Below are 17879 nucleotides of genomic sequence, written 5' to 3'. Positions count from 1 at the left end.
TCCTATAGATGGAGTGCACTGGACTGAGGGTGTCTACTCTAGATGGGGTGCACTAGACTGAGGACATCTACTATAGATGGGGTGCACTGGACTGAGGACGTCTCCTATAGATGGAGTGCACTGGACTGAGGACGTCTCCTATAGATGGGGTGCATTGGACTGAGGACGTCTACTATAGATGGGGGTGCACTGGACTGAGGACTTCTACTATAGATGGGGGTGCACTGGACTGAGGAAGTCTCCTATAGATGCGGGTCCGTTGGACTGAGGGTATCTCCTATGGATGCGACCACATTTGATTGAGGCTGTCCATTGTGCTTGGGGACTGCTTTGATTGAAGGTGTCTATTGTGGATGGGGGGAATATAACTGATCAAGGTAGCATCACCATGTCCCAGAGTTAAGTTGTCTTAAGCTCAGCATGTCTACAGTCCTGGAAGCTGAATATCTAACTTCAAGATGTCAGCAGAGTTGTTTCTCCTGGGGCCTCTCTCCCTACCTGTAGATGACATTGTTTCAACATGGGACCTCACATGGTTGTCCTTCTGTGTCTACCTGTGTTCTGCCTTGCCTTATAAGAACACAGGATATAGCCACACGTTGACTTCACTTCCCTCTGAAAGGCCCAGTCCTCCACTACTGGTACATTCTGAGACACTGAGAATTAGAATTCATACAATGGACGTAACAGGTTTTACCTGCGAGGCCCTTCCCCTTCCCCACTTGTGAGCTCCCAGCCTTTCCCACCAGCCCACCACTGAAGCAAGCTACCCAAGTTCCCCTTCTCCTTTTCCCAGTCAGTCTTGCCTGGATGATGTGTTAGAAGCATTCCTAATCATCTGAGCTGTCTGCCAAGCCTAAGAAACTGTGAACTAGAGGTGCCTTTGAGTAGAAGATGAATTTCCTTTCTTGCGGTTCGACACTGTTTCTGGAGGGTGTTGTTAACTTGAACAGTATCTGAACAGTAAATTTCCTGAACCAAGTTCATAGTCTTCCAGGGTGACTCAGAATGAGGAATTATCTTTGCTTCTCGTCATGATATAAGCAAATCTGTGGTCTTCTTGAGCTTCAGTTACTTCCTCAAAAACTGCAAGGCTTAATTCTATCATATGGTAACATGGACAAAGCTGGAGGGCACTGTGCTAAGTGAAATTTTCCAGGAACAGAGAGACAGTCGTGCACGAGCCCACCATGTATGGAATCTCAACAATGAAGACTCGAATACACAGTAGAACGGAGACTGAGTGGGGACAGGCGTAGGACGATGCAGGCAAAGGCCCAGACTGGCAAACACGCAGGATGGCTGCCTAGAGAGCTGATGGCCAAGATAAAGGTCACAGCTGGGATATTGTGCTATCTGCTGCAGGCTTGCTAGCACTGGCTAAAAGGTGGTCTCACCACTAATAAGACCAAGAAGGGAAATTGGGGCACCAGACAGAGCAATTTTCTTGACTATAATCATCTACCATTTGTACTTACATGAAAACAACATGTTATACACCGTAAATATATAAAATAAGGAAGAGTAAAAAAAAAGATTGATGATCTAGCATCTTTCTTATGTTAAAATGTTTGTTATTGATTAGCACGCTAACTGTACATAGCTATGCTGTGCAATGCACTTTCCACATGTGCAGTGTGCAATGAGCATAGAATCATTCTCTCTGTGGTTATGTCTGTGTGTGTGCATGCACATGCGTGCGCGCGCATGCACCCATGCATTTCTGGAAGTCAAGAGAAAATTTTGTGGGATTGGTTCTCTCCAGCCACCTTTCCCTGGCTCCAGGACTTGGGCTCAGGTCTCCAGGCTTGCACACAAGTGCCTTTAGCTGTTGAGCCACTTCGCTCATCTCTACACTGAGATCATTATTTGGAACTCTCCAGTTCATTTCTGCCACCCATCGCTGCCCCTCCCTCCCCTGTGCTGCAGACCAGTAGGAGTCCTGGCTCCTATCCGGCTACCCTCTGGACCCAGCTGCTCTCCTCCCGCCAGCTTTCCCAGACTCCGGTAGTCACTATTCTTTCCTGCGCTTCCACACGACCAACCTTTTGCCATCCGTGTGAGAGCACAGTGTTTGTCTTTCTATGCCTGGCTAGCTGGGATGTAACTCAGTTGGCAGAGTGCCAGCCTAGCATCCAAGAGGCTTTGTGGTCAATCTCCAGCACTACACAAACAAAAGCATTGACACCCGGGCCTATAACCCCAGAGCTTCCGGGTTAGGAGCAGAGAGTTCAAAAGCTTCCTAGTCAATCTGAAGTACATGAGATCTCAGTCCATATTGGAATGATTTCACTTAATGTAACTTCCTCCGGTTCCATTGTGTTGCTGCCTGTGGTGGAACTGCACGATTGCTATGGCCGAATAGTATTCTATTGTGAACACATAGCGTCTTCATCCATTCTTCTGTCAATGAACACTGTATTTGTACTTTGCATCAACCGGACCAAAATTCCTGATAGAAACAGCTTAAAGGAGGAAGGCTTGTGCGGGCTCGCCGTTTCATAAGGTTTTAAGTCCCACATGGTGCTCTTGGTGGACGGAGTGTGTGACAGAGGATTGTCACATCATGTCAGACCAGGACACAGAGAAAGGGACAGGAACAAGGCCAGACCCAGTGACTGTGCTTGTAGCCATTAAAATCTCAGCCAGGTGGCCCATTTCTGCCAACCAAGACCTGCCTTCTAAAGCTTCTGAGGCCTCCAAAACTAGCGCCACTAGCTGGGGAGCAAGAACTCAACACTTTGTGTATCCTCAAGTGCTAGAAAGATGCTGGCCATGACTTTCCTTAGCAGAGTAACTCACAGCCACCAAAGAGTCCTGCTCAGGCCAGGCGCTGCACTGGGGTCTAAGAGTCTCTGCGGTCAGAGGTATGATTCCTGCTGTGAGCTAGGTTTTTAAAGGGCATCTATCAAAGCCTTACTTCTTAAAGAAACCAAGTTCATCGTCCATGCTGAAAACAAGGACCTCATACTGTTCTAAAAGTTTCCGGCCCACAAGAGGGGAAACAAAAGAGTCCCAGTGTTCCAGAGAAGTGACTGGGCCATCTCGTGATTCCTGATGGGAGCCACAGAAACATTCTAGATGTGTTGATGTTGTGGGTTTCTGCACACCTCAGGACGCACTGCACTGGAGCAGAGGCAGCATGCAGAAACACCAGTGGCTCACCTGCAGCAGTGTATGCACAGCGTGGGTGACGGGGAACACTCCCTCCGTGGCTGACAAGCACTCGGAAAATCCAATGAAGTAAGCGACTTTCAAGCATCCCAGGATGATGGTGATGAAGGCGAACAGTGTGATGCTACCTAGGCAGGAGAAACACACCTGTGTTAGCATCCACAGTGTCATCCCAAGCAAAGCATGTCAATTCTAGAGCCTGTGGGTGAAAGATGCCGAGACTACACAGGGGGAGACTCAACGCCCACAGGCAAAAGTATGAAACCCGACCTCCCATTATCCTATATGCAAATACTAACTAAAAAATTATTCAAAGACCTAAATAACAAAGCTAAAAGAAGCAAAACTATTAGGGTAAAAAATAGGAGAGAAAGTTTCATGAGATTGGATCAGGGAATGAACTGTATCAAAATGGAAAGGTGTGTGAACCACAGAACCCACACAACAAAGAAAGAGGGCAACCGAAAACGGGAAGGGATATCTGAAAATTACCTTCTGTGTGGTTTAAATGAAAATGTCCCCCATAAGCTCCCAGAGATTGGCACTATTGGAAGTTGTGGCCTTGTTGGAGTGGGTGTGGCCTTATTGGAGGAAGTCTGTCACTGGGGGCAGGCTTTGGGGTTTCAGAAGCCCAAGCCAGGCCCATTGTCACTCTCTCTCTCTCTGCTGGCGGCCAGTCCTGCTGCCTGCCAATCCAGATGTAGACACCTCAGCTATCTCCCCAGCCCCAGGTCTGCCTGCATTCCGCCATGCTTCCTGCCACAATGATAATGAGCTAAAACTCTAAACTGTAAGGCTGCCCCAGTTAAATGCTTTCCTTTATAAGAGTTGCTATGGTCATGGTGTCTCTTCACAGCAATAAAACTCTTAACTAAGACACCTTTCTACAGCACTATCAACACCTACAGCATATAAAGACACCTGCAGGATGAAACTGGTCAATGGAACTTGAACAGACATTTCTCCAAGAATGCGTAAAAACAGCCACAAATTACAGAAAAGATGCCCAAAACCACTAAACATTAAGGAGAGGCAAGCCAAGCCCAACAGGCTATCTTAAGTTTTCTATTGCTGTGGAGAGACACCATGATCATAGCAATTCCTATTAGGGAAAAACATTTAATTGGGGTGGCTCACATTTTCAGAGGTTTAGTCCATTATCATCATGGTGTGACATGGTAGCATGCAGTCAGACATGGTGCTGGAGAAGGAGCTGAATGTCCTACATTATGGCTTGCAGACAACGGGAAGTGTCCTGAGACACTGGGCAGTATCTTGAGCATATATGAGACCACAAAGCCTGTCTCCAAAATGACACATTTTCCAAAAAGACCATACCTGCTCCAACAAAGTCACACCTCCTAAGAGTGCTCCTTTTGGGGTCCATTTTCTTTCAAATCACCACAAACAAGAAGTCACCCCTGCTAAGACTGGTGCTATTTTTGTTAAAGATTTATTTAATAAGTTTGTTTGTGTGTGTGTGTGTGTGTGTGTGTGTGTGTGTGTGTATTCCTGGGTGTATGAATATGAACCATGTTTGCAGTGCCTTCAGAAATCAGAAGAGGGCACCAGATCCCTTGGAACTGGAGATACAGATGGCCATGGTGTCCTGGGAACTAAATCCTGGTCCTCTGCAAGAATGACAAATACTCCTAGCCCTGAGCCATTGCTCCAGCCCTAAAACAGGTGCTATCAGCAAACAACAAGAGCTGGGTAGATGATGCCACTTTGAAGCATTTTCCTGGCAAGCACAAGGACCTGACTTCAGATACCCAGTAGAAACTGGGCATGGCCACCTGAACCTGTAATCCCATAGATGGAGAGATGGGGGATTTAGATAGCAAGATCCCTGGGGCTTGCTGACCAGACAGCCTCGCCTATTTGGTGGAGTAATGGGCTAGTGAGAGGCCCTATCTCAAGCAAGGGGATGGTACCTGAGATGTGACACTAAAGGCATCCTCTGGTCACATCATGCTTCCACATATGTACAAACTCCTATGCATAGATATAGATACACACACACACACACACACACACACACACACACAGTAATGTAGGAAGCTGATTTCTTCAAACTCAACTGGAAAAGCATCTCTAGCAATCAGAAAAGGTGCCAGGTAAGGTGAAAATTAAGCAGTTTTTTATACTATTAGTGATTTTGACTTTTTAAAAAGTACATATAAAGAAGCCTGGCCAGGAATTATAAAACACACTTAAAGGTGCTGGACATATGCAAATCTGAACAAGAAAAGCAGCTGTGCTGGGCTTGTGGGTAGTGTCCAAGCTCCTGGGCCCTCCTGGCATCAGTGGCATGACTCACATGCCCTCTCCCACGCACAGAGGAAACTGGATCACATGTGCTGGGCACTGGGGAACCAAGGTGAGAGCCAGGCAGGAGCGATCACATTACACAGCTGCCAGAGCCACCTCTGGGGAAATGCAATGCAGCAGCCCAGCTCACTCCTGCAGCTCAGAGCCCTATAGAAAAGACGAGAAGTTGTGTTTTGTTAGTCCTGGCAAGACCCCAGGGAAATCAGAACCTTTGTAAGAGCGGAGATTCAATCCCAATGCTTTCAGAGTGGCTGATGAATACAAGGTTCTTTCTGATTTAGAAAATAGTAATAAAAATAATGGTAACAAGACAAAGTGACGCAGCCTGGCTGGGTGGCAAGAGCTGAGCCCTGAGCTAGGGGATTGCTGGGTACCAGACAGGTGCATGTGTTCCTACATGTCATCTCCCTAACCCTAGACTCAATTTCCCCACCTATTAAATGAAGACTGTCTGCAGCAGTGGTGTACAAACCATGCATCCGAATGCCCTGGAAAGAGCATTGATGACGCTCATACTGCTGTGCTCCATGAGGGTTTCTGACTCCATAGGTTTGATGTAGGGCCACAATATCTCTAACAAGCTCCCTATGGGGTCGATGAAGTTGTTCTGGGGCCCCAAAGTCATCTAGAATATCCCCATGATTGACAGTGTGTTTGTTCTGCCAAGAAATCCTCCCTGGCCCTCTCATTCCAAAATCCTCCCTTCCATCCACGCACCCATGCACTCATCTACTGATACAGTCTGGGGACTCTTCCTGTCTGGGTTTGGTTGTAGGCTGTGTGTCCCAAGGTCCATGTGCTGGTAGCTCAGCCTTCAGTGTGATGATGGGCAGGGTAGCATCTTTAAAAGGAGAAGGGGGAGGGGCTATTACTCTGTCAGGCTGGGGATGTGATGCTCTTGGTACAGTGCCTGCCTGGTGTGCAGGAAATCCTGGGTTCAATCCCCATACCACATAAACTGGGTGTGGTGGTGTGTGGTAATCTTAGCACCCTAAAGGTACAAATTGGATAATCAGAAACATAAGGTCATCCTTGACCATGCAGCAAGTTCAAGGCCAGCTTGGGATACAGTAAGTCCTTACTCAAAAACAAAGTAGGTAAATATTTTTTAAAGAAGTGGAACTTAGTATAAGGTTCCACCCCAGATCTGAGGACCTACTGGGAGAGGAAGGCTCAGCTTTCTCTAAAAGTGTAGTCTCTGATGTCTGTCCTCCAATGGAAGGCCACACATCCAAGAATATTTGGGTTGCACAAATCAGCCTTTGCTGTGGGACAATGGTTTTGCCCTGTAAAGATTTGTTTCTTGTATTTGTTTAATAAAATGCTGATTGGCCAATAGCCAGGCAGGAAGTATAGGTGGGGTGACCAGGCAGGAAGTAGAGGCAGATCAATGAAAGCAGGAGAATTCTGGGAAAAGGAAAGATGCAGTCTGCAGCCATGACTCAGCCACAGAGGAAGCAAGATGAGAATGCCTCACTGATAAAGGTACCAAGCCACATGGCTAACACAGACAAGAATTGAGGGCTCATATAAGTTATAAAAGTTAGGGCTGGAGAGATGGCTCAGAGGTTAAGAGCATTGACTGTTCTTCCTGAGGTCCTGAGTTCAATCCCCAGCAACCACACAGTGGCTCACAACCATCCACAATGAGATCTGGTGCCCTCTTCTGGCCTGCAGGCCTACATGCCTACAGAATACTCTATACATAATAAATAAATAAATCTTTAAATAAAAAGAGTTAATAAGAAGCCTGAGCTAATAGGCCAACCAGTTTATAATTAATGTAGACCTCTGTGTATTTCTTTGGGACAAACGACTGCGGGACCAGGTAAGACAGAAACCTCCATCAACAGACCTTGATGGCAGTGAGGGGTGACTACACAAAGTTGAGTGGAAAGGAAGGGAGTTGATCTGAGAAGATGAATAAACTACATTGTATGAAGTTCTCAAAGCACTAATACATTTTTTAAAGAGGTGGAGCTTATGGAAGCATTGGAAATGGTCTTTAGGAAATATTAATAAAGTTCTCTAGGATCCCCAGTCTGTTCTCATAAGAACTTGTTTCTGTAGGGAGGCCATCCACACGCTTAGCCCTTCCCATATGCCTCTGGCCCACTTTCTGCTCTTCCGTGCTGCTATGACACAGTAAGGGGACCTTGGATCGGATGCTAGCTCCAGGCTGTTTAAACATTCCAAACATCAGAATCATGAGCCAGATGAACCTGTTTACAAGTAGAAAGTACCCAGCCTTGGGTCTTTTACTGCAGCAACATGAAATGGACTAAGGCACCTACTCAAGGATGAAGAGAATGATGGGAAACAAAAATACACACTGACAGCAGCGTTCAAATTAGGATGCTCAGCTGGGCAGTGGTGGCACACACTTTTAATCCCAACACTCCGGAGGCAGAGGCAGGTGGATCTCTGTGAGTTTGAGGCCAGCCTGGTCTACAAGAGCTAGCTAGTTCCAGGACAGATATCAAAGCTACAACAAACCCTGTCTCTAAAAAAAAAAAAAACCAAGAAAACAAATTAGGATATTGACAGAGAATAGGGGTGAGATGCCACTAGGCCTTTCTTATGCAACTTGGGAGACCCGAAGACAGTGGGAGTTTCTCCAAAGGGGCCATAGACCTGGCTTCCAGCTGAGGTGTCACCCATTTTCTGGGCCAGAAGAGAGAAAGTTGTTGAGCAGAGACAACATAAAACTGATTCTGCAACAAATTTTTGCACACCAGCTGTGAGTCAGTCACTGTCCTGGGCACTCGAGATATAGAAGTCAGTGGAGGAGGAAAGGAGAGCTTCTTGGGGAGCTTCTCCTCTTTAGGAGCTGCCCACAGGAAGGGAAGTGATGCCTGACAGAGAGTGAGCCACTAGTGAGGACTGGGGGGCGGGGATAGAGAGTGAGCGGCTAGTGGGGATGGGGCAGAGTGAGCGGCTAGTGGAGACAGAGGTGGGGGGGATAGAGAGTGAGCGGCTAGCATGGGGTGGTCAGGAAAGGAGCCTCTGAGTGGAGCTAGTTGAACAGAAAAGAGAGAGCAAGGAGCTGTATGATCTAGCAAGCTGTCCAACAAACCAGAGAAGTAGTTGGGAGAGAGTTCAAAGTGGGAGAAAAGGGAGGGGAAATGATGGTGACCAATACACTTTGTAAACGCTTGGGAGTGCACTGGGTGGAAGGGAGGGATGGACAGATTGACAGACGGGCCGATAGACAGAAGGATGGGTTGATAGATGAGAAATAGTTTACGAGGTGAGAAAAGACGAGAAACAGAGTTCAGATGCCTGGAGATAAACTGCCTGGGGGTGTGGCTGCCTTGGTCTGTGACGATAACTCACAGAGCGATCTTCTGGAAGGCAGGGCGTTGTTGTCTCTGCAAAACCTATAGGTTGGAGAAGACCAGATGGGGAAGAGAAGAAAGGTTTTGAAAGTCTGGTGATGAGAGAAGTTAAGGCGGATAGAGGCAGCGGGGACAGAAAATCGAAGAGGCAGATGAATCCAGGCGGTTCGAAGAGGCAGGAAGCACAGAGCGTGGCAGAGCAGGAAAGCAGGCTGACTTGCTGAGGCGGGCACTGAGTATTTCTTCTCCAAATATAAAGAGAGTTGCATACCCTAGATTATAAGACAAGAGAAAGAAGTGAGGCAAACTTGTGGGGCAAAAAAATTCCAAGGACAAAAAAAAAAAAAAAAAAAAAGGAAACATGAAGAGATCTGAGGTGACTTGGTATAGGGGAGTGGAGGACGAGATGACCCAAAATACATTGCATATATGTGTGAAATATTCAAACACATTTTAAGATATCATAATTTAAAAAGGCAAGCATTGGAGGATAATGTAAAATAAATCGTTATAATCATAAATAAAATAGATACAAAAGTCAGGTATGCAAACCATACAGAATGAACCAAATTGTCTCATTTACTAGGATGCAAGTTCAGAAAGATGGAATTAAAAACAAAATGAGGGAACGTGCTCTTTATATGACCATGCGGTTAGAGAGAGAAGGTTAGGGGTGGGTGAGGGAAGCAGGCGACAACACAAACAGCAAGTGGGAAGGGAATGTCACTATCAGATTACTCGGAATTTAGAACACAGAATCCTTCGCATTACAAACAAGACACACAGTGTGAGGACAATGTAGCAGCGCATGAAGGCTCAATACCAGAACTTTCAGATGGGCATGATAGCACACACCTTTAATCCTAACACTCGGGAGCAGAGGCAGGTGGACCTCCATGAGTTGGAGGCCAGACTGGTCTACATAGTGAATTCCAGGCCAGCTAAGGCTGCACAGTGAGACCCTGTCTCAAACATCAATGATAAGGACAATTTGCTTTTATATGTAACCACTATTAATTAAAAATAGAGCAGGAATTTTCAGAACTAAATCAGTCAAATAGACAAAAGTATTTGAAATCACAGAGGAATCAAATCATAGAATTTCCTCTCTGTGTAAAGCTTTGCCCCATCTGAAAATAGAGCATACAATTCTGTTGTCTATAGAACCCTGAAAAGTGTCAACCACACCCAAAGAGGCAGTAAAATGGAACATGGCAGAGAGGCTGCCTAGCTTCAAGTCTTGTTTTCTCCCACTTATTGATTGAGCTCTTAGGCATTTATGTAAACTCTGTGCCCCAGTTTCCCAATCTGTAATATAGAGATAATGATCATAATGTCTCCCACAATGCCTTGGGATGCTGAGAAGACTCAGTGAGTCATTCCATAGAACTCCCCCTGGAACACCCAGAAAGTTCTATAGTTGGGATGTTACCATCAATACCCTCTCTTCTTTACACCAGAAAGGAAAACTGAGTGAGCTGGAATCAAGTGGAAAAGCACTCTAGGTGGGGCCGAATGGCCCAGCAGGTAAAGGCACCTGCCAGCAAGCCTGACAACCTGTGATCAGTCCCCAAAGTTCATATGGTAAAAGGAGAAAACTAATGTCTGCAAGTTGTCCTCTAACTGCCACATCCATACTGTGGCAAGTACACGCATGTGCGCACAGACATAAATGTAAAAGAATAAAAATTAAAAAAAAATAAACAGCTACATTACTTGGCAGTCATCCAGGAACTGCCCAAGATACCCAGCTTCATTTCTGCTGCTGGGCATCAAAGACCCTCCTAGGAGTCTAGAATCTTGAACCCTGGCATCATTGAGATAGACCGTTCCAGAGTTAGTCTACAACTCTGTTCCCTGGATAGACACTCCCCAGTGCATCAATATCAGCCAACAGCTGGCCTCCAGCTGGACATGCATGCTGGGGAGCTCACCATCCCTCAAAGTATGCCGTCCAACTCTGCGGCTATTGCTTCGGTTAGAAAGTCCTTCCTTATGTTGACTCTCCGAGCTCTCATCCTCTTTCCTGGGGCTTCTGGCATCATCTGCCCATTCATCTCCTCATTGTAGTGCTTTGAATAGGTCTGGCCCCATAGGTTCATTTGTTTGAATGCTTGGTCACCAGGGAGTGGCACTATCAGGAAGCCTTGTTGGAGTAGGTGTGGCCTGGTTGGAGGAAGTGTATCACTGGGTGTGGACTTTGGGGTTTCAAATGCTCAAGCCAGGCTCAGTGTCTCTCTCTCTTCCTGTTGTCTTTGGATCCAGATGTAGACCTCTCAGCTACCTCTCTAGCAGCATGTCTGTCTATGTGCCACCATGCTTCCTGCAGTGGTGGTAATGGACTAAACCTCTGAAACATAAGCCAGCTCCAATTGAATGCTTTCCTTCATGGGAAATTGCTGTGGCCATTGGGTCTCTCCATAGCAACAGAACATTGATTAATATACTCACCCATACATTCCCACACACATGAGTCCATCCACTCACTCATACATATATATATATATACACACACACATATACACACACACACACACATATATACACACCTACATACCCATTCATCTACCCTTTCACCTATACATCCATCCGCCAGCCCATTCATCCATACATTGTACCACACATCAGCCCATCCATCCATCCACCCACCCATCACACACAGCCTCCACCGATTCGATTACTCTACAGACACCATCTGGCCCTCATTAAGCCTGGTGCTGGGTCTCAGGACACCATGGAGAGTACATTCAGGAAGTGCCTGCACCTTCAGGAACTCACGGTCTGTTCAGCCTGACAACCAGTAACTGGATAATGCAATCTCCTGCGGGACTGGTGCCGGGCAGATGGTGGGCAAGTGTCATGAGAACAGCGGCTCGGGAGCTGCAGTTGGCCTAAAGGGGGCAGGAAAGGTTTTCCAGCGGAGACTTGTTTATTAAAAGCCCAGGGATCCTGCAAAACTCACAGATGAAGGCCTATAGCATCTACTGCTGTGAGACTGCCACACTCTGCTGTCTTCTGGACTCAGCATCCTTTCTTCTCCCCCATGAGAACGCTGTCCTACAAGTGCCTTTGAGATCCCTACACTCTTACTTCTTTCCAAAGAACGCTAAACCTGCATCTAGGCTTTAGGCTGTAAGAAAATGAATGCAGGTTGGAGGTGCAGCTTGGTTGGCAGAATACACGTCTAGCGTGCAGAGAGCCGCTGCTAATCCTACCTCTGCATAAAGCAGGTGTTAGAGTGCCTGCCTGTAATCCTGTGGAAGGCGGAGGCAAGGGCATCGGGAGTTCACAGTCATTCTCCGTACATGCAGAAATCGAGGCCAGCCTGGGATGCACACGAGGCCCTGTTTAGAAAAAGAAAAGGGGAAAGAGAAGAGAAAAGGGAAAGATAGGAGTGGAGGGGAAGGGAGGGGAAGGGAAGATGGAGCTAGCAAGACTCATCTAGTCTTCAGGACCCGTCTCAGCATCTCTGCTGCTTCCCTTTGTGCTCATCTCCCAACCTTAGCTGATGCACCTGTCTCCCTTGTCTTCCTTCTTAATAACCTGTGATGGGTCCCCATGAATCATAGGACAAAGCCAAGGTCTGGCACCTGCTCTTTTGAGTTCCATGGAGTAGGTCTCTGGGGATCACTTTCTAAGCCCCCCAGTCTTCTACAGATTCCCTATCTGCCCCCACATTGTGTATTATACTCATGACTCTTTCGTTTCACAGTAATAATGTATTTACTGCTCTCAGAAGTTCTTCTGAGCAGTTTACATGCATGCATGAAGTCCCTGATTCTCATGACAACTTGATGTAATAGAAAACAGCATACTCCCCATTTTACAGATAAGGAAACTGAGGCAGACAAGTAGAGCTCCATGCCCTGCCCAGGAGCCATGCTTCCATCTGTCATTGCCTGACACCCTTCATTATCTCCCCTCTTCTGGCCCTCCTCTGTCCACTCTGAATGAGGCCATGCCAGGCAATGCGTCTCTACATTGCCAGAGACAGCAGTAGCAGGCAGGCAAAGAAGGCTCTCAGCCTAGACCCCTGAGTAAGTCAGTTTGAGACATTGCTTCAGCAAAAGTCCAAGCAGAGCAGGGCTTCCTCCCCCACTGTCCACAGTGGTGTCCAAGATCCTCCTGCTCAAAAGACAGAGAAAGGGGGAGGGAGGATGTCACCTGTCTGTCATCTGTACTGTCATACTGACGGACCACCCACCCCAGGGGATTATGTCCAGGGACAGAAACCTAGCCTCCTCCTGAAGCCCTGTCAGCAGGACTAGGCAGTAGCAGCACCATCTCAAGACCCTCAAGACATGGAAACTCCACCCTTAAAGAAAGAAAGCCACCACAAGAGCACGGATCCATCTTGGGGAAGTTTCCCGAATAGCCAAATCTACAGAGGCAGAAAGTAGACTGAGGGCTAAGAGAAAATGGGAACTGGTCTGTGGGGATCTCTCTTTGAGGTGTGTGATAGCCCGCCTGACGCAATCCAGAATGACCTGAGAAGGGAGTTCCGATGCAGAATTGTCCAGATTGTCTGCGGCATGCCTGCGAGGGACCTGAGTTAACTGAATGTGGAAGACTTGGCCTGAATGTGAACAGAACCGTTTCATATGCTGGACCATGGGAGTGAATGAAGAGGAGAAGAGGGGAGGAAGGGACGGAGGGAAGGAGGGGGGGAGGGAGGGAGGGAGAGGGGGAGGGAGGGAGGGAGAGAAACAGAGAGATTGAAGGGGGCACAGAGCAGCGGCACACAGGTATTAATCCATTGTTGTCTGCTTCTGAATGTGGATGTGACCAGTTCTTTCAAGCTCATGATGTTGTGGTTTCCCTGCCACAGGGGATTATAATCTCAAAGATTCTGAGCTAAACAAACTCTTCCTACCTTAAATTGTTTTTTTTTTTTTTTTGGCGGGGGGGGATGCCATCACAACAACTGTTAAAGACACGAAGGCAACGCGGTAAGAGCTGCCCAGATGTGGAGCTGGCAGCATGGGTTCACACTGAAAGTCAACAGCAGTGAAAAAGAGGAGCTGAATTGGAAAGAGAGCAAGGAGGGGCAGATGGGAGGGTTCCGGGGGAGGAAAGGAAAGGGAGATATGGGGTAATTATAAACTCAAAAAAATAAAAGAAATCCTTGTTGTAGTCACCATCGTCATTGGCTTTGCTTGATTCTAATGGGAGAATGGAGGAACTATCTCAGGCAGTGATAGGTGCTCACTAGGCCAGAGGCAGGGACAGAAGAAGCCCAAGCAAACAGGAGTGTCTGGAGGAGCTCTGCCTGTAGGGGTGTGGATTAAGATGAGCCGCCAACCTGAGACACAAAGTGGGGTTGGAAGCATGGTCTCAAGCTTGCTGCATCTGCTGTCAGCAGCCAATAGCCAGGACAGACCTCTTCTCTCCTCCTTCCTCCTCCTCCCTTGGTTCTTCCCCTCCATTATCTTTTTCTCTTCCTCTCCTCTGTCTTTGGCCAACTTGCCTGAGGACACCAACACACACCTGTGTGCACACGTGCTCATGCACGCGCGCGCATACACACACACACACACACCTTCAGTGTGTCACTGTAGGCAACCTCCTTCCAAGCAGGAACCATTGTGTTTTCTGCCTTCACCTCTGCAGCCTGTCCTATGACCACCCCTGAACCAGCCTTTCATAGGCAGCTCACATCTGTCCTTTTTCCTCTGGTTCCTTAGGAACACTGATCTCAGTCCCCATGTAGCCCATTTCCAGGGATGGTTGTGGTAGTGTATTGGACAGAGGTCTGGGAAAACACAGGTATAGATGTGCCTTGTTTAAAAGCCACCACTGTGAAAATTTGAATTGTAGAATAAATTCAGGGGGGACCCCCGACTATTCATAAAATAGTTATGCCTGTAATGAATTTGGCATTCTAAACAGACTCCTTAAGTACAACTGTAACCGTCACTATTTCCAGAATTTGTGTTCAAAGTATCTCTGTTCTTGAGACAGGCAAAAAGCAAGGGGAAAGCCTCCTGGCTTCATCACATTTGGGCAGGCTAGCAATGAAGGAACATGGAAAGTGGTGATTAATTGGTAAGAAGTCTGCTCACTGGCTGCTCAGGAGGCAGGCACTTTTCCCTTCTAGGGGAACTCCTCCCTTAGCCAGCAAAGACAGATTCGTGGTGTAACATTGCTACCAATTACTTAAGTGGGTCAGTATTTTTTTTTATTGCTAAGAAAGTATTTCCTCCTTCATAGGAAGTAGAATGAAATAATTACTGTACAAAGAGGTTCCTTGCAGACCAAACCAAGCCCCACAACTTCCCATAGAAAACCTCAGTGCCTGGAGTTCCAGGGATAGGACTTGACAGTAAGGGGGCGGGACTTCATCCCAGAGCATCAGCCTCAGGATATGCCAGTTTCCCCACCCATCACTAAACCCGTTACCCCCTACATGTTGCCCCCACCCTCCACCCCACCACCCCTGTAGAGACAGGACTGAGATTCTGCCGCAAACCCGCAAACCCGTCTTTCCAGCTAAGAGTCCAAAGGAAACCTCAGTCCCTACCAGGGCCAGGCGCTTCCTCTTGGCACCTTAGTATGGCAACTGTCTTTTTGCTCCCAAATGAACCCAATTGTTCACAGGAATGGCCAGATCATGGCAAGCTGCTTCCTCTCAACATCTTCCTGCCCCTCCCCATGAGGTAACTGTGATTCTTATCTAATTCAGGGGAGAGCTAAGGCTCAGAAAGCTGAAGGAGACAGGAGAGAGGAATACAAACCGTGTGTCTTCCATGGCCAACAGCATTTGCACAGCACATGTGCCCCGCTGGGACGGCTACATCACTACAGGACAACTTCCAGAGGGTCCACACATCCTACTGCATGCTGTTCTCCCAGGTCTGGGCTGCCACAGAATTCATGCTGATTCCCCCCTTTCTCTGTGGTACCAGACTCCCCCACAGGACCCCTTCACCAATGGTCTGTATGGTCCCCTAGGCCAGCCACTATGTATTCCTCAGAGTCTTGGTTTCCTCTGGACTCTTTGAGCATATGGACATCGTGAGCCCTCTGTTGTCCAACTTAGCTCTCTATTTTCTGCTCCTCCCACTCTCTCCCCACACCTCCTCCTGGGTACCATTTCCTGAGGGTCTGTACAGCTTACTGTGTGCTGGTCTCTATCAGCTAATCTACGCCATCTCTACATGGTGTCTGAACAACACGGGGCTTGTCCACAAGGGGACCTTGGTCTGTGCTCTTGCCCTGCTTCTTCCTCCACCTTCCCAACCCTAGGAAGAAACAGGAGCAGTCAGAGAGGAAAGGAGAGAAGCATGGAGGGAGGGATAAAGGAAGTGAAGGAAAGAGGAAGGGAAACAGGAGGAAAGAAAACTAGAGGAAGAAAACGAAAGAGAAGAAAAAAGATGGTGAGGGAGAGGGACAGAAGGTGAAGAAAGAGAAGAGGAGAAAGTCAGGAGGGAGGGGGAGAGGTGGAAGAAGGAGCTGAAGGAAAAAATGGGAGGATGAGGAGGTGAGTGAGGAAAAAGGATGCTTCTGGAAAGAAGAAGTAAAACGTCAACATCCTGGAGTAAAGCACCAGGCTTGTCATTTGTGTGACACACACACAATCATCTGGTCCCCTCCAGACTGAGATTCCCCTTCTGCAGAGGCTCAGCCTGGGGTTGGGGTCAGGGGGAACCAAGGCATTTACCTGAGGTCAAGTGTACAAACACCAAGAAGCAGGTTCTAAGGGAAATTACAGTCTAAAATGAGAAAGTAGCTGGAGGAGGCCACCTTTGCCCTGGATCAGGTCTGCTCCCTTTGCCCTGGATCCCAGCCCTCTCCCTTTGCCCTGCATGGCCTTGGCCCCCTTTGAGTAGGTCAGGGTGTCCCTTGGGATCATTCCTCAGGACTCCCCTCATCCTCTCAGCACCTCCTCCAAGCCAGGCTATGTGACTCTAGGACCAAGGAGCACAGGTTCCCCTCGATGGTGTGGAGAGGTGCTGCCTGGACGAGAAATGTCGAGACCACAGCAAGGGTGGAGGTGTGGACAGAAACACCGAATGGGGCGATAGGATATGCTGCAGGCTCAGGAAGGCCTTGGACCAGGCCAGGAAAGCAAAACCAAGGTGAGGCTGGAATGACATTCCAAGAGCAGGAACAGAAAATGCAAAGACCTTGGGGGCTTTCAAAACTGACTGAAACTGAGAATCTTTGACAGCCTGCAGCCGTGGATGAGGACTCCAAAGAAAAGAGGTCTACAGAGGCTAGATCTAGAAGTCTTGAGTGCCAAGAGAGGGAGTGTGTAGCCTCTACACTTTAAGCAGGGAGAACTTCGAGCAGAGAATAAAGGTAGAGAAGGGAAACCCTCGGGGAGAGCAGGAGAGATGAGGCATAGAGTTGAAGTTCAATCTCAAGGAGAGGCGTGGAGGGCGGCCCGGCTGCACTCACCACGGAGCCAGCGCGCACCCGCGTGTGTGTCCTTGAGGCGGATGAGGCGGCGCTGCACATAGCTGCGGCCCACGTACCACAGCATCCAGAGCAACTGCAGCAGCATGAGCGCGGTCAGCACGCACAGGAGGTCGCTCTTGCCCACACCCGCCGCGTGCACCGCCCAGGCCAGCAGGAACAGCAGCCCTGCCACGAACACATTCAGCCCGTATTGGCTGCTCAGAGTCTCCGCCAGCTTCTGTGGGACGCTGGCGCCGCGCCGAGGACCGGAGACCCGTGGAGACCCCTCGGTCAGGGGTTGTGGGGGCGACGGGCATGCCGCGATCCCCAACGGCGCGGCAGGGAAGGGACCTGCGGATGTTGCGGGAGAGGAGGGCGCGCCCGGGCCCCCAGGCATCTTCCAGTCTGGTCCCCAGGCGGCTGCTCCAGCCCCGCGCGTTGCTCCTGGCTCCTGTCCTTTCCCCACGCCCTCTGGGCACTAGCCGCGCTCGCCCGTGCCCTCAGATCCTGCCCTCCCCCAGTGCTCTCGGTCCTTGGTCAGCCTCCCTCCCCGAGCTCCTGATGGCTAACTCCGGTTCCTGCAGCCAGTTGCCCCTGCGGCTCAGCCTTGAACCCCACTGTTCCTCTGCCCTACCT

At 48.5% G+C, this 17879-nt stretch overlaps 1 protein-coding gene across 1 annotated transcript in view; it reads right to left on the bottom strand.

Annotated features, from left to right (window-relative positions):
• Otop1 (otopetrin 1) overlaps positions 1–17640 on the bottom strand; it is a 31431-nt gene extending 13791 nt beyond the window's left edge. The window contains exons 1-2 of the mRNA XM_057773147.1: positions 17244–17640; positions 3166–3302 (exon numbers count right to left, since the gene is read on the bottom strand). Coding sequence (XP_057629130.1) covers positions 3166–3302; positions 17244–17640 — 534 coding nt within the window. The remainder of the gene's footprint in view (positions 1–3165; positions 3303–17243) is intronic.
• Positions 17641–17879: the final 239 nt, after the last annotated feature.

This window comes from Chionomys nivalis, chromosome 6, assembly GCF_950005125.1.
Source record: "Chionomys nivalis chromosome 6, mChiNiv1.1, whole genome shotgun sequence".
In the NCBI taxonomy this organism is placed as follows: domain Eukaryota; kingdom Metazoa; phylum Chordata; class Mammalia; order Rodentia; family Cricetidae; genus Chionomys; species Chionomys nivalis.
This window is presented reverse-complemented; position numbering and strand designations above follow the sequence as displayed.